General features: G+C 41.3%; 1 protein-coding gene across 1 annotated transcript in view; it reads right to left on the bottom strand.

Annotated features, from left to right (window-relative positions):
• Positions 1-572: 572 nt before the first annotated feature.
• Positions 573-17222, bottom strand: part of TTC23L (tetratricopeptide repeat domain 23 like) — a 19421-nt gene continuing 2771 nt past the window's right edge. The window contains exons 3-12 of the mRNA XM_072416577.1: positions 16826-17009; positions 14905-15028; positions 13818-13974; positions 12510-12635; positions 10680-10857; positions 9059-9167; positions 3213-3340; positions 1801-1938; positions 1017-1099; positions 573-922 (exon numbers count right to left, since the gene is read on the bottom strand). Of these exons, the coding sequence (XP_072272678.1) occupies positions 901-922; positions 1017-1099; positions 1801-1938; positions 3213-3340; positions 9059-9167; positions 10680-10857; positions 12510-12635; positions 13818-13974; positions 14905-15028; positions 16826-17009 (1249 nt within the window). The 3' untranslated portion in view covers positions 573-900. The remainder of the gene's footprint in view (positions 923-1016; positions 1100-1800; positions 1939-3212; positions 3341-9058; positions 9168-10679; positions 10858-12509; positions 12636-13817; positions 13975-14904; positions 15029-16825; positions 17010-17222) is intronic.

Raw genomic sequence — 17222 nt, 5'->3', positions numbered from 1 at the left:
GCTGTTTTTTTTTGCATTCACATTGCTATTTTTTTTTTGATCTTTGACCTTTTTGATTATATGTTCGATAGGTGATGTACAAACCTACTGATTCTCCTTTATTCTGACACAAACCCCCCACCCCAGTACTGAGACAAGACAAGTAATACCACTCTGTTATAATGCTTAGGTTTGTTAGTAAGCTTTACCATCAAGCTGTTTTGCTAAATTTGATGGAGAGGAAGTAAAGGTCTCCTTCACAAATAGTCATATTTCGTCTTACACAGATATACTGGCTAAAAGGGACTAAACTTTTACATAGTAAGTCAGGTTGAAAAAAGATAAAAGTCCATCAAGTTCAACCCCTAGGGAAATATTAACATATCCCAGATATAAAACCCTATGGACATAGTTGGTCCAGAGGTAGGCTATCCGTTTTGCAATAGATTTGAATTCCAAACATTTCCTTAAAGCCTTTCCTAAGGGAAATACAGCGGCTGCCATTGCTGGGTGCTATGTTGAGCCTTTATTCCAAAAAGTAAGCATATCAGAAAATTCCAACACCACCTATTTGCACACATGGTCTGTGTTAGTGACTAAAAGATATTAAAACCAAACGACTCGGCAAACCAGAAACGGCAGCCTTTCCTTGCAGTACACAGACATAGCAAAACAAATGTGCAGGCAGTGCTTTAAGAAAGTTATAAACAGTTGACATTTAAAAAAAAAAATGTAAAAGCAATATTTATGGTATGTTTTTAGGTTGTGAATAATGTAGGGAAGGGTTAAACGCCTTAATGCCAAGTTTTAAGGCTGCGTGTGTCCCCATTGGGGAGATTTGCTTGGTTCTAAAGAAGCACCAGATTTTAGGCCTATACATTGCTGAATGTCCATACACAGTGATAATCAGGTCCATCATGATCATTCGCCAACAGCTCCCGACCTGCAGGAAACAAATTGGAGTTAGTGGTTTGTGCTGAATTTCTGAAATTTAGGCCTCATCAAAAGCGGTACCATAGCGCAGTAAGAGAACTTACTTCTGTAATGTGCTAAGCAGGTTCTGAGTTTCTCTGCTTTTACTGTGCTGGGACCCGTATACTGCTACCTGAATTTCTAAACACTGCAGGAATAAAAAAAAATTATATTACAATGTCATAATATAAAGGCCAAGTGAACTTTCAGTTTAACTCTGAAAAAGACATTTTAGGTGTAACTAAAGAAAGTGTGCAGCCACAGCACAGTAGAAAAGCCTGGCTGTGGTCGGGGTACTGTAGAGGTCTGATATGTGGTCTGTGGAGTCCGCTCTCTCCAATCGGCTGGGCACACGAGCTTGCTAGTGGCAGAGCTATAAGTCTGAACATGGATTTAGCACACATTTTGATTCAATGCTTCTGGAATAGATTGTCAATTTAAAAAAAAAATGTGTCATAATAATGATTATTAAGTAGAAGTGCAGTGCCATTAAGGCTGATTAATTAAAACTCTAATAGACTAGAAAAGATTAGGGAGGACCTGGGTGATTCATCAAACCTGAAATTCCAGGAATGAAAACATTTGCTAACTAATAGCAAATGCCTTTAAAAAAAAAATAGGTTTGTTGGATCACGCAGGTTCAGTAATGATAATCTTCTCCAGTCTTGGAGAGCTTTAATAAGTCAGGCCCAGTGTGTATATTATATGTGTATATTATATGACATATAAAGCTGGAACCAGAAGTGGCGGTGTAACCTGGGTGGCATAGTCTGCAATTAAGGATCATCCCATAACTATTTTTTTTTATCCGGCATTATTCTTTACAGATTGCAGAGAAAGAGAAGTTACCTTTTTCAGTAGCCGGTAGCCCTTGGAAATCTTCCCATCAGCCAGACATATACTTCCCATAATGCTCAGCATCTCGGCCACAGTTTCATTGTACTCTGTCTCTATGCCCACTGCCTCGTGTAACAGCTTGTACGCCTCCTAGTGGGGAACACCACCAAATGCAAGACAGCAGCCTTAGTAAGAGTTTATATTTACTTCTAACCCAGCCATTAGACAATTTACAAGTCAGAAAGACAACTCTGAGGTTAGTATATTTATTTATCATCTATGTGTGGATCAACTTGCTCTGTTGTAATTGAAAGCTACATTTTTGCATATAAAGTAATCTCTTCATGCCCCTTCAATGAGCATCACTGTCTCACACACAGTGACTGAATATTAATTGCAAATATACTGTACAGCAAAAGCCCAGACAAAGACTTGCATATCCCATAGGAATTGTCACACGCAAAATGCTTATATGTGCGATGCATGGCTCATTGCCTGCTGAATAGTCCTCATGCACCACCATAGACTATTCAGGAATCAGTAAAGCCAATCTGGAATTAGTTTCCAGAACATCAATGATTTAGCTGCTATAAACTCTGCAAAGTCAGATTGTTTTAACAGGTTCTGGTGGATGCGTCTTGAAAGAGATCACTGTGTCCAGCAGACTTCTTGCCAGCTGCTAATGGGTGCCCAAGGCTCTGGTGTAATTTTTAGGAGAGATCCCAGTATGTAACCATGTGTGCAGAAACATAAGCTGCCTTTTGGCCTTTCTGGAGTCACATCAAGCATAATTTCCTCTGGTGCCCTGCTCTAAAAATAGGAGGTTCCCTATGTGTGAAAGACTTATCATCAAAATAATTTGTTATTAATGGGTGAGCTATTATGAATAGGCATTTTCTGTATGGGAGGTGTAACAGTTGGTAACTATGAGGCAGTCAAGCATATACATAACAAGTAAGATAACAAAAAGGTCCCTATGACTGATACGTTCCTGAGGTGATGTTAAGCCCTAATCTCTGGATAGATCCATAACTCTGCAACTGCAAGTCCTGGAAAAGGAGAAAAGAGAGCCATCACCTGCCAATAGCAGACAAGCCTGGGGATGCTGAATCTGCTTTGTACTCACAGACACCAACATCACCCACTCCTAAGTGAGGAGTCACTGGACCTGATTTATCAAAGCTTTCCAAGGCAAGAAGATAGAGTATCATGGGAGAACCTGGATGATCTAGCAAACCTGTAATGGATTTCTTACAAGTCGTTTGCTGTTAGTTGGCATATTGGACCACATCTATTCCAGATCTGCATGATAGTCTATTTGCAGTCTTGGAGAGCTTTAATCAATCAGACCCAACATGTGCGTTTCTATAAGCCAGACCCAGCATTATGAGTTTGTAGAGTATCCACGTTCCCTCATCTCTTACTTGTGTGTTTCCGGATTGTATAAGCCATTTACTGAACTCCACACATGCGATCAATGTCTCCGGGTCATCTGGTCCCAGCACCACCCGGTACATGCTGAGGCTTTCCGTAAAAAACTTCTCTGCCAACTCTACAAAGAGGAAAAAACATCCCAATGACTTCCAGGTAAAAATGACTTACAGGCTAGGAAGTGAGGAAACACATCCATTTGTTAATTGGATCTGCTTATAATAAATGAAGAGTCTTATAGGTCTGTCAAACCCATTTACACTCATTCATTAGAGTAATGAGCAGTAAAATGTGTAATGTCCCTCACCAGAGTGCCACCCCCATGCACTACTACAATAATTTGCAATACACCTGCACGCATGTATTTTGCTGCATTGCATTTAATAAAAAAGGGATTGCATTTGGTTTTTTTTGGTGCAGTATAATTCACTTCATAACAAAATAGACGTTATGGGGTCACTGGAATAATTCTGGAGAAGTCACCTGCAGGGTAAGATTATCTGTAATTTGTCAAATTAGCCATCAGAATTGATGTTTTATGGCTCTATTTATAAAGCAGGGATTAAGACGTTCCCTCATACATTCCCCGGTGGGAATCTTCCAGGTATATGTGTTTCAGTGGCAGTAATTGATTCCCACTAGGGAATGTTTGAGGGGATTCTGATTCCCTGTTTTATAAATGGAGCCCTTAAGAGTCATTTCTGTGCAACCGGACTACCAGGGCTAACTGAATGATTTATATCCACCCATAAATGACACAACTCAGGAGGAAAGAGAATGGAGGGACTTGGATCAGAAAGTGGGACAGTCCCTTTAAATCAGGGGCAGACAGGAGTTGTGCCTAATGGTCATCTAGCCTGGTTTTGTTCATATTCTAAGACATTACAACAGCACATTGGGTGACCACAGTGTTCAGTATATTGCTGAGAAAAGTGTGTCACCTTGGGAGAACCTTTACTCCATAAGGGGTAAGCCTGCATGTAATTGAACCTGTCACCTTCTATAGCAATATTACTCAATTAGGGTTCCAAAGATCCCTGGTGTTTCTCTAGAAATTACTAGGGGTTCCCCCAGTAATTAGCAGTTTGTGCCTCTCAGGTCAGTAAGACCAATGATCATTTTGGCACCACTTTTGGCTACAGATGATCATCTGTAAGGCTGACATTCTTCCCAATGACCAGCAAGAGGAATTCTTTATACTGATCACTGTGATCTGTACAGTGAGCTGTGGATATGGTAATTATAGAAGGGGTTCCATGAAGAGCTGAATGTTTTTTCAAGGGTTTCCCGATGTTATAAAAGTCCTGGTGAACCTATTATAGTTGCAACTGTGTTTGATAGTGCTCTGTTTTTAGAGAATGTGGATGCTTACCTGTACCCTCCCCCGTACTGCTCACATTTGCTTTCTCATCCAACATTTATTTTATTGGCATATAATGATAGGCCCAGGCCCAGGTGGTGAGGGCCTCGTCCTGACCACCTGAGCCTCCCCCTCCAAGGGACTCCGCGCAGCTGATCTGCGCTTACTGTTATTTGTTGTTTGTTTTTGTTGTTTTTTGTCACCCTTAGCTAGCCATAATGGGTAAGATTAATGTTGTCACGTATAATGTTAAGGGGCTGAATGCTCCAGAAAAGCGCTCTTCCATTTTGGCAGAATTACATAGGCTAAAGGCACAAGTGGCTTTTTTACAGGAAACCCACTTTCGGGCGGATAGAGTCCCGAAACTGGGTGATAAGAGGTACCCGATAGTATACCATAGTGGTACTACTGTATCTAAATCTAAAGGTGTGAGTATTTTGATAGCATCCTCTGTTACATGGCGGCTCCAGGAACTACAAAGTTGCCCAGATGGTAGGTTTGTCTTTGTTAGGGGTCTTTGGGAGGCTCCATGGTTACCCTGGCCACAGTCTACCTCCCTAATGTTGGGCAGGCTTCCTTTTTAAATGAAACGCTCCGGAAATTGGAAAACTTCCAGGAGGGGGTACTGATCTTGGGTGGGGATTTTAATTTTTCGCCTGATGTGGCAGTGGATACCCTTGGTGGAGGTTACACCTCCAATTTACACCGCCTCAATGGTAAACTCCTAAAAGTGCTGTCCCAATATAGGCTTTTAGATGCCTGGCGTGTTTTACATCCTAAGGCTAGGGATTACACGTTGTTTTCTTCCCCTCATAGTTCGTACTCACGGATTGACCACTTTTGGATCCCCCATTCGGAATTGCATAGGGTATGTTCGTGTTCTATTGGCTCCATCACTTTATCTGATCACGCTCCTGTTTCCATTTCTGTTGAACTCTCTTATTCCTACCCCAAATCGTGGAATTGGAGCCTAAACGAATCCCTCCTACAGGACGCAGTCGTTCTGGCGGATGTAAACTCCGAACTGTCTAATTACTTTCAGACTAACACCTCACCTGAGATCGGTCCTACCTTGCTATGGGAAGCCCATAAAGCGGTTATACGGGGCATATTCATTAAACATGGAACGAGACTTAAGCGAGCCCGCCAGAGGGAGATAGGGGACACTCTACAGCGTATCGCAATGCTCGAGTCTAAACACAAATCTTCCCTGGATCCCACGCTGGGTGGTGAACTCCGAGTTGCTCGTGAGAAGCTTTCTTTACTTTGCTTAGAAAGGGCGAAATTCGCTCTGACTAAATGCAGGAGAATGTTTTACGAACACGGTAACAAGAGCGGACGCTTGTTAGCCAACGCCCTTCGTGCCCAAAAAACTCGTTCGTTTATCTCCTTCCTCACAGACAACTGCGGACGGAAAATTTACCATACCAAGGATATGGCGGAATCTTTTCATCAATACTACGCCTCCTTATATAACATATCTAAGGCCCCCTCCCCCTTGACGTCTGAGGGACGGATACAGGCGATTCAAAACTATCTCATGGCAAGTGGGATGCCCTCCCTCTCTTTTTCTGAGAGGGAAGTGCTAGAAGCTCCTATTACGGTAAAGGAACTAGGGGCAGCTATTAAGGATACCCCAGTGGGGAAAACTCCGGGACCAGATGGGTTCCCTTTGATATACTACAAAACCTTTCAACCTTCCCTGGCACCTCATCCTGTGGCGATGCTTAATTCTATCACTGAGGGCGGTAGGTTCTCCTTGGACTCACTGCGAGCCACCATTACGGTCATACCTAAGGAGGGTAAGGATCCTTCCTCATGCGCAAGTTATAGACCAATCTCCCTCCTTAACCAGGACCTTAAGCTCTTTACAAAAATTCTTGCATCCAGACTGATTACGGTCATGTACAAATTGGTACATTTTGACCAGGTGGGTTTTATGCCTGGAAGAGAGGCCAGGGACAACACGACCAGAGTGCTAAACTGGATCTATTATGCTACATCTAAAAAGGTGCCACTTATGTTACTGTCCACAGACGCTGAAAAGGCTTTTGATAGAGTTGATTGGCTTTACATGGGTGGTACTTTATCACACATAGGCCTAGGCCCAAAGATGCTATCGTGGATAAGGGCCATATATTCAGAGCCCACAGCTAGGGTTAGGGTGAATGGTCTGCCCTCTGCTTCTTTCCCTAACTGTAATGGCACGAGACAGGGCTGCCCCCTATCCCCTTTGATTTTTATTTTATCCCTGGAACCGCTCCTATGCATGATCCGTTCTTCCTCCACGATCTCGGGATTGGAAATGGGAGGTCGGGTCCAAAAAGTGGCGGCTTATGCGGATGATTTATTGTTGGCTTTAACCAACCCAATTGTCTCCCTACCTAATCTCATGGCGACTTTGTCGGAATTTAACACCCTCTCCAATTTTAAAATTAATTACTCCAAATCGGCAGCTTTGGATGTGACATTATTGACTAGAACCCGCTCCCATCTCCAACAATCGTTTGCTTTCCGGTGGGAACCCGATGCGATCACGTATTTGGGTACCAAAATACCAAAGACACTCTCAGAGTTATTTAATAGAAATTTTATCCCACTGCTCTCCACAGTTAATTCTGACTTGGATAAGTGGGTTAAACTGACCTTTTCTTGGATGGGTCGTATAAACGTTATCAAAATGAATGTCCTTCCTAGGCTTCTATACCTCTTCCAAGCGCTACCCATTAAGATACCTGGGTCCTTTTTCAGGAACCTCAACTCCAAGCTTTTCCGCTTTATCTGGCGCAATAAAGCTCCAAGACTTTGCAGAACCTTACTTATGAGGTCCAAGCTGGACGGGGGTTTGGGGGTTCCAAATCTATTTCACTATTATCTTTCGACCCATCTGACAAGGGTACTGGACTGGTGTAGGAATGGGAGGTTTAAGCAATGGATTTCCTTTGGAACAGTGTTTCTGCCCATCACCCCTGCACCTTTTACCCTGGTTGCCAATCGCTGCTTTCCCGAACCTCAAGTCCCATCCTACATTGGGATGTACGTGGGAGCTGAGGGTTAGGAATTTCCACCGTTTGCACCTTTCGCCATCCCCATCACCTTTATTTCCGATATTGGGTAACCCGTCCTTTCCTCCTGGGTTGGAAGACAAGAGGTTTAGGGAACTGCTTTCTGCAGGAAGGTGCAGGGCGATGCATTTTATCAAAGTGAATAACTGGATTGACCCCAAGGGTCTTCAAGATGCTATAGGTGACTTTCATTTGGATTTTTGGAGAATCATGCAGATTACTCATTTCTTAACTGACTTGCGTCCGGCTCAGTCCTATTGCAGGACCCTCACTCCCTTTGAGCGGCTGTGTGTGGGGGAGGGGGGGGATTAAACACACTTTATCTGTGGTCTATGGTCTGCTGCAGGGCTCCCCTCCCGCACACACACCTTCATTCCTTGGTTCTTGGGAAGCCGAGTTGGGTTTCTCATTTTCTGAGGAACAGAAAGAAAATATTCTCTTTTGGACCCATAAGGCTTCCATTGCTAGTAAATATCAGGAAATTTGCTTCAAAGTGGTGTCGAGATGATATCGCACACCTGAGAAACTGCATCGCATTTTCCCAGAGATATCAGACCGTTGTTGGCGGTGTCAGACAGAGAAAGGCACACTGCTTCATATATTTGGCCCACTTTTGCGAAATTTCTGGACCATTGTTCGGTCCATTGTTCAACAGATGACAGACCAAATTGTCCCTGATGACCCGGCCTTTTTCCTCCTACAACTCAATGCTTTTTCAAGGAAGGCATACAAGAGCTCGGAGGTCAGACATTTAATTGTGGCTGCCCTTTCCTGTATCGCTGCTGGCTGGCGAAACCCTGCTCCTCCCTATGATTGGCTTGTGGTTAAGTAAAATTAACGAAATTCATCGGATGGAGGATCTTACCTCCACTGTGAGGGGCAGGGGCAGGAAAGTGGCACATACCTGGTATTATTGGTCACAGTTTCTGCTTACTACTGACTACAGGGACCTGGTTTCCTCAAACTAAATCTTCAGCATACCCTTATATACTTAGCATTTTTCTAAGTGAGACCCCTTATGGGGTGTACCTTGTTTCTTACCCCTCCCATTGTCTCCTTCCCTCTGTATATCGACCCTCCCCAATAGTATGTTTTTTGTTTTTGTTCCGAAAGTGCAATTTATGTTATTACTGGGTTTCCCTTGCTTCTTTCTGCATGCACTTTCTGAGTTATGGTGTATTACTCTTGTTCAATTTTGCACTGATATGACTGGCTCATTATTATGGCTGATGTGTATATAGGTGCTTGTTTCATTTGATTAATGTTTGCAGTTATAATATCCTATGTCCCTTGCTCGGTTTCTCTTTGTATTGTGTCTTAAAAAAAACTTTTTAAATAAAGAATGTTTAAAAAAAAAAAAAAAGTCCTGGTGAACAAGTCTAACAGTCTGTATCATATATAAAACAGATCTCACCACTGTAGTCGGAGCTCCCTGATGCTGTATATCCCTTGGCTAATAACAGGCCGGTCTGAGCAGCCTCCACACTGAGAGGTTTATATACGGACTGACAGATTGAATGAGCCTGGAAGAGGAAGAACAATGTCACTGGACGGAATGAAAGAATAACATTATGACATTTTATTTATTTACTATAAAACCTGAACAGGTAAGCAGCTAAATACAAATGACAGATATATACGAGGGCTGCTTGACTCCATAAGGATTTATGTGTGACACATAGAAGCCCTGTTTGGGGAGCAGGAGACTTGTTTTTTCTCTGCTGCATATAAACGACTGGACTTATTACATAGTTAGTCAGGTTGTCCATCAAGTTCAACCACTAGGGAAATAAACATAACCCAGATATTAAACCCTATAAGACATAGTTGGTCCAGAGGAAGGCAAAAATCCCCTGGTACAATTTGCTCCAACAGGGGAAAAAAAAATCCTTCCTGATTCCCTGATGCAATGGGATGTTCCCTGGATAAACAGTCTCTGTTATCTTTACTTTAAAGCTTAAAAACAGTTACATTCAGTGCCTCCAGAAAAGCTGCCAGTTTATTTTAAAGCAATCTATAGTAGTTGCTGAAACCACTTCCTGCGGGAGCCGATTCCCCATTTTCACAGACCTTACAGTGAAGAATCCCTTCCTTATCCGGAGCTTTTTTTCCTGCAGACACAAAGAGCGCCCTCTTGTTCTTTGTAATGATCTTACAGTGAATATTTGGGAACATTTATATATTAATACAGAGTGATTATATCTTCCCCTTAAACATCTCTTCTCAAGGGAGAATAGATTTAGTTCAGCTAATCTATGAACAAAGTACAAAGGAGGGTGAAAATAAAAAAACAGTTCGAGCACCATCAGCTCATGGCATGAGTTAAGTTAGAACAAAAATGATAGGTGCACTTTAATTTTTTTAAATAGCACTTGCATGTCTTTCCTCTCCCCCATGCTGTGAATGCAGAGTGAAAGAAGAAGCAGCAGACCAATGAGCTCTTTTCTCATTTCACTCTCTCTTTCCTATTCTTCTCCTATCTGAATCTTCCGCTGCAGGAAAACTTCTTGTGCTACTTCTCTTGCCTTCAAACTCTTTTGTACAGGGATTGCAAAGGGCTAAGTCAAGTTCAGGGACTTACACAGTCAGCAATAATACAATATATTTATGGATGTGTCACCCATTACAGAGCTCCATTATAGTCTTTTTTATTTACCCAGAGTTTAGCTTAATTTAAAAAAGGTAGAAAGGCCCCTTAAACTGAAAGGTGAGATGATGTACTATAATGCATGGAAATCCAAGTTGGTGCATAGTATTGGTGATACCCTGTGTGTCAAAATGTAACAAGGTGCTACCAGGGCAGTAATAATAAGAAATCTGTCCAATGTGAAATATAACAGTGAAACTCTGACAAGGTGGTATTGCTACAGAAGTGTGAAGCTGTTGGAGAGATATATTAGAGGAAATAGGAACACAGACAGCAATAAATGATTGACAGAGGCCCTTAGTTTTGTCTGTTCCATTCAGATCCAATAAAACCTTTTGGTTGGAGAGGATTCAGCCCTCATGTGTAGCTGATCTGACTACAGTCCTACCTGCAGTAAGTGCTGAATGGCCTGGTCATGTCTCTTCCTCTTCTGCTCGCATTTGGCCATATCCCGGTAAATGCTGATTAGCTCCGGAGAACTGTCACCATCACAGGAAACAACAAGCTCCTCGGCTCGCTCAAAGTAATTTATGGCGGAACTAAATTTGTTCTGGATCAGACAAGCCCTGAAATAAAATGATTAAAATAATCATCACAGTCATTCCAAAATGGGCTAAAAGGCTGAAAAAATAACTCCAGCCATACACATGGGGGGAATATGTAAAAGGAAACTGTTTTACCTGTTGCAGGATTTTACTATCCAGTCCTGAAATTGACAAAGCTTTGCCACACTGCACAGCCCTTTCTGAGACCTAATTGTTCTCTGATGCAGGTGAAAACACTTACAAGTCTTGTCCCCTAGCCTGTGTTACTGGACAGAAAAAGGAGAAGATACAGACTGAAAGACCCATCTACTCTCCTTTCATGCATGATGCATGTCCCTATTTTTATCATACATGTCCCCTTTTGCAACTGATTGGCTTCTTGTACTGTCTCTCTATGCCACAGCCTAAGCTCTGCTGTTCATATAGCAGGTCAGAGTTAGTTATCTATGTAATGATATAATATTGAATAGATTACACAGAGAGGGAGTCAGAGAGGGACTCAGTCATAGTTATAACAGCAGGGCTTATCAAAATAATGAATTGGGGTCAAAGCCCCCATGCACAATAGAAAGAGAAGCCACCCAGGACTTAACAAGAAAGCTGGATTAGGGCTGCATTGGTAAAAAGAGAAGTAGGATCACACAGGATGATTCCCCTGGCTGCATTCATTTATGATGAGCACAGCCGCGGTACTCCTGTGTTCTTGGATAGAGAATCTATATCCAAGAATACATACCACAGGGCTGCAAGAGCAAACAGGGGAGCGGAGCTGTCAGCTCCGCTCCCGATTGATCTTGCAGGTCCCAAAAAATTTGATTTCGATGGCCAAATTTACACAGGTCGTTCTCGCTTCCCGAACATGTATTCCCGATTCAATGCGAGATCCAAGTTTTAAATTTTGCTTGCTCGTTCCTAAGAAGAAGCACTGATAGACTGAGCTGCACTGAGCTGTTGGGGAATTTATGAATGAAACTTCACTAAGGCTGGGTTTACACAGTTGCATTGTGGTTATGAATGCAAAACAATGCCAAAATGTACAAAAACCAATGTTGGTGAACCACTTATTCTGCAGTGCAGCCCACCTTGCAATAAACATGTGTGGCAGGGCACCACAACACATGGTAAGGCACTACGGTGTGCTGTGTTCTGATGCTTTACAAAGAATATCATGTGCAGCTGTTTTGTGCAATTTTTCCTAACCACAACAAAAGTTCACATACTGCATAATGTGTGTTAACAAGCAGGCGCCAATGCATGCAGTATAAATCTCACTAAATCTCTCTAAAGCGAAATTGTCCTTGTATTTTAGAATTTAGTGTTACTATAAAAGCCTAGCAATATTTTAATTGTTGTCTTTCATTCTTGTGTCTTGTGTACAGATGGTTGTTATTGGAAATGATTTTTGTAATCATTTCCAGTGACAAATGAATGAATAAGAGCTGAACACACAGCGCTGTTCTGTTCAATGGAGAGGGGAGGACGAGTGAGTGGTACCCCGCTGTGTGTGAGCATATAGTGGTTGTACTTAATCAGTCATTCATCAATCCGTCATGGTGATGTCAGGGAACCGCTATACACGTCAGATACTCGCTGGAGACAAGCATGGGGGTGACAATCAATCTGACGTGCAGGATTTTACAAATAAATGAGTAATAAAAATATATAATATTAACCTTCCTAAAGCCAAAGCAATGTCTTTCTCAGATATTTTCCCAGTAACCGGCGTTTTCCCCTGAAGCTCTGACAGGTCCTCTGTAATTTTCTCCACCTTCTGTAAGCTGACGTACGCCTCTCTGCCAGTAGGACAGTCAAGAAAATAACCTTTAAATGCACAATTATTACATCAGGGCAAATTGTTATTACATTATCACACAGAAATCAGAAATGAGTGGGAGTGCAGGGAGAACATTTTACTAAGAATAAAATGTATTTTAGGGTGTTTTAAGCAAAAATGAGTTAAGCATCATACCATGTGGCAGTGTAGGACTATGAAGAGAGAAAAATGTCTGAGACTCTTCAGTTGGGATTTAGGGATTTATGGTAGGTGGGTATTTGTAATAAAAAAAAAAGTGCATTGAGATGCTGTACTAAACCAAGAGTTTTTTTTTTGGGGTGGGGTAAAAAATGTGGGTGGGTGGTGGCCTCTGTAATGTGACCCAATTCATCAGTAACAACTCAAAAACAGCCGGGTGGTTGCTGAAAAGTGGCGGGTGGTGCGTCAGGCTAAAAGAGGCTGGGGACAACACTGAGATGTATGGCACAGGTTGGCTGCGTTCACACTGGACATAAGGTTGCAATGTGGTCACTGCTTCCTAATGTCAGGGAACGACTGCCTCTGAGGAGACCCTACATCTAGCTTCTTTCTGAGGCAGCCTCATAGAAAATGAATAGGGCGGCTAGTGTTAGGGAATGGTACCGGTACCACTCACCGGTGCCACCAGCTGTTAAATGCATAAGGTGCCAGCTGCCAAGAGCCATGCAGGATCGATCGATCCAGAAGCAGGTCTGAATCTTCCCTTTAGCAGGTGTAATGTAAAGGTTTAGCAGTGCAGTGTGCTGCGCTGAGCCAAGCCATATGCAAAGGTCTTGTCCTGAAGCAATCTGCCGTCATTATAATACACAGGGAAGTGCAAACTGTGACACACAAACTTTCCCCAAGTACCCTTGGCAAACATAATCATCATTTATCAACAAAGGGCCTGATTTCTTAAAGCTCTCCAAGGCTGGAGAGGATACACTTTCATCAGTGAAGCTGGGTGATCCAGCAAACCTAAAATAGATTTACTAAAAGTAATTTGCTATATGTTAGCAAATATTTTAAATCCTGGACCAGATCTGTTCCAGGTTTGCTGGATCACCCAGGTTCACTGATGAAAGTGCACTGTCTACAGCCTTGGAGCGCTTTAAAATCAGGGCCAAAGTCATTGTAGCTTCACTGGTCATTATGTTAAACCCACTTCTAATCTCCAAAAAAAGGATATTTGTTCTGCTGCAGATACACCATGCCCAGTGTATAGTAAATAGTTACTAGAGTTCCCAAGATTCCTGTTTTTTCCTCTGAAGATTTTGCTATTTCAACACCCCGAAGTAGGATGCTCTTTGCTGATTCAGCATGTTGTTTGGCCTGAGCAGGTAGTCCTACAAAAACAAACAAAAGTCAAATAGAAAAAGTTGCCAAGTAGTTGGTAAACCTAACTACAGTAATACAGAGCAATGTTATATTATGGTGTAAGAACCTTGAGAAAAAGGGACTGTGCCCAACCTAAACATGCACTGAGATCCTGTGTACACTATACCCGGTATTACAACACAACTTGTTATTGTGCGTTAAGGAAGCCCATTGATTTTAGTGCACCTTATAGTAGAACATTAACCTGGAATGTAAACGTTTTGTGAACATGCAGGACCTTTATTGCAGATGAGACACAAGGATTCTTATCTGGCTGTTGCAGATATTCCTTTCAGCGTACAAATTTGGCATATGATGGGATGAATAAACTTTAGCACCCTTGTGGGAGCTCATTCATCCTGGTGAGCCAATCAAGACAGCCAAACATTCTGTACCTGGAAAAAGATGGGGCAAAGATCTTGATGCTGCCAAGGGAGCCCACAGACATCATATCACTGAGAGCTAGATGAATATAGCTCTGCTTTAATGCATGAAAAGACATAGAAAACTTTTTTTCATGTTATGTGTTGTGATTCTGGTGTTTCCCGCTCTGTAATTGTTTGTACAAATGGATGTTACATTATTGTGAAAGTGAAACATTGTGAAAGTGAAACATTGTGAAAGTGAAACATTCATTTTATTGTGTATTACTGCACTACAAAGGTCTAAGGGGACCATAAGAAAATTTCTTTACTGAACTTTACTAATGCAAAGCCCTGTAAGTTCCTATATATATATATATATATATATATATATATATATATATATATATACATGCAGTACTACAATGGGGAGTTTCTGTATGTCACTTGTCCATCTATGGGTCAGCCCAATCATGTTGTGAATGAATACAATTTCACTGCAGTCTAGGTGGACTTCCGTTTGATAAATACGTTTACCTCTATAAGTAAGGTAGCCATATGCAAGGTTGGCGAAAGCTTCAGCAAGTCTCCAATGGCCATCCCCATAGATAATTCTGCACAGTGCCACACATCTGATTAATTCCTTGTGAGCTGTAAGAAACTGGAAATAAAGCTATTACTTTAATTTTGTAATGCAATATGAATCAAGGAACAAATTTAGACATTACTAAAGACAAATGGATAAAAACTGGCTGCAATGTATGTTATATCTGCTATATATATTCTAATACAGGGGTGCCCACACTTATTTGGCTTGCGAGCTACTTTTAAAATGACCAAGTCAAATTGATTTACCAACAATAAAAACTTGAACCTAATAACTCATGTACACGGTAGAGTTTATTTTGAAAGGCAGGGCTCCGCAATCTACTTGCTTTGCCTTTGCAATCTACTGGTAGATTGCGATCCACCTGTTGGGCACCCCTGTACCAATAGAATGAGCTCCAATGACAGCACAAAGCAGTGATGATAACATCATCCTTCAAGTAAAATAACATCAAAGGCCAGCACACAAGGGGAAACTTTAATGTTTAATCAGATTTCTGACCCAATAGAATGATATGAATGATTCAATTTCAGAATATGACCAAACATATGAGACCAATTGTTTAGGTTGTGGATACATTGGATATGTTGGCAAATATCAATAAATGTACTCATTAGGGTATAATCAATCAAGTAACTCTAGATCACTTTTGGCTTGAGATAAAGACAGAATCGCATACATATTTCTGTTGTGTTTTAGGACTTCTGAATGATCTATTAGGATACATTCCTATTCCCTATCCCTATAAACTCCTCAGTTCCACAGCAACCGAAAAAAGCAGTTCATGGACCTTAAAAAGTAGAATTTTGATTATTTTTTACCAGAACTTAACTTAATGATCAAAATTCCTATTGAATTGATTTTAATTTGCATTCACATAGCAACATGACCAATAAAGTTCTGACTGCTGCTTCTACTGTACATATTCTGATATAAAGGCAGCTATGCATGGCACCAATATCTAGAAAGATTCAGTTTTTATAAATATATAAAATCAGTCCAGTGCTTCTCAACCAAGGTTCCATAAGGCCCTTGGGTTTCTCCAGAGGTTGATAGGGTCCTTGAGCAAAAAGCAATGTGTAACCCTCAGTTTACAAACAACAATTATCTTTTTGGCTATCTGTAAGATTGATATTCTTCCCAATGGCCAGCGGTGTAATAGACATTCTTCCTACTGACCACCACAGTAATATACTGTGAGCTGTGGATATAGTATTTATAGGAGAGGTTCCCTGAAGACATAAAAGTTATTTCAATAGGTTCTCCCTATAAGATTAAAGATTAGGATTAAACTTTTCTCACCAAGTAAAACACTTTTGTGAAAATAAAAACCCTATGGTGCAAATAAAGCTGGAGGTGCAGGTTCTACCATTCTGCATACTGCAAAGAAATGTATTATTACACAGTATTTATATAGCGCCATCCCTTAACGCAGCGCTGTACAAAGTATATAGTCATGTCACTAGCTGTCCCTCAAAGAGGCTCAAAATCTAATGTCCCTACCATAGTCATATGTCATTGCCACAGTCCAAGGTCAATTTTGGGGGAAGCCAATTAACCTAACTGCATGTTTTTGGAATGTGGGAGGAAACCAAAGTACCCAGAGTAAACCCACGCAGACATGGGTAGAACCTACAAACTCCACGCAGATAGTGTCCTGGCCGAGATTTGAACCTGGGACCTAGTGCTGCAAAGGCCAGAGCACTTAACCAGATATTCTTTATGAGTCATCTTTCTACTACCCCACCTACCCAGCTGCTACCTACCTACAAATAAAAAATATGATAAACCCCCAAATTCCCAGTAGAAAAGTCCAGCATGTAAACTAAATACCTACTATCACCATCTCACCTCTCTGTCTTTGATGAACTGCTCCACTCTCATTTCAGCCTTTGTTAATTTATCCATGGGGTATGATTGCCTCTTTGGTAGACGGCTGCCATTTCTATGGGTGTCCTGAGAGCGCTCAGTGTAGTCCAATACACTGCCTTCTGTCTCCTCTGTATCCGAACTAGTGATGGCTGTCTTTGGAGTTCTGTACAACATAGATAATATTGGAGGCAATGTAAAACTGAGTAACATACATGTCTTGTTTTATTATTACGCTTTTATTGTTTACTCTTGTAACGTTTTAATGACATTTTCTGTTGCACTAAATTTTACATTTTCAACAATGTGCCAATCTGTTATTGGTAATATATATATATATATATATATATATATATATATATATATATATATATATATA

The sequence above is a fragment of the Pyxicephalus adspersus genome, chromosome 6, assembly GCF_032062135.1.
Source record: "Pyxicephalus adspersus chromosome 6, UCB_Pads_2.0, whole genome shotgun sequence".
NCBI classification, from domain to species: Eukaryota; Metazoa; Chordata; class Amphibia; order Anura; family Pyxicephalidae; genus Pyxicephalus; species Pyxicephalus adspersus.
Note: the sequence above shows the minus strand (reverse complement) of the source record. Positions and strands in the feature narration are given on the sequence as shown.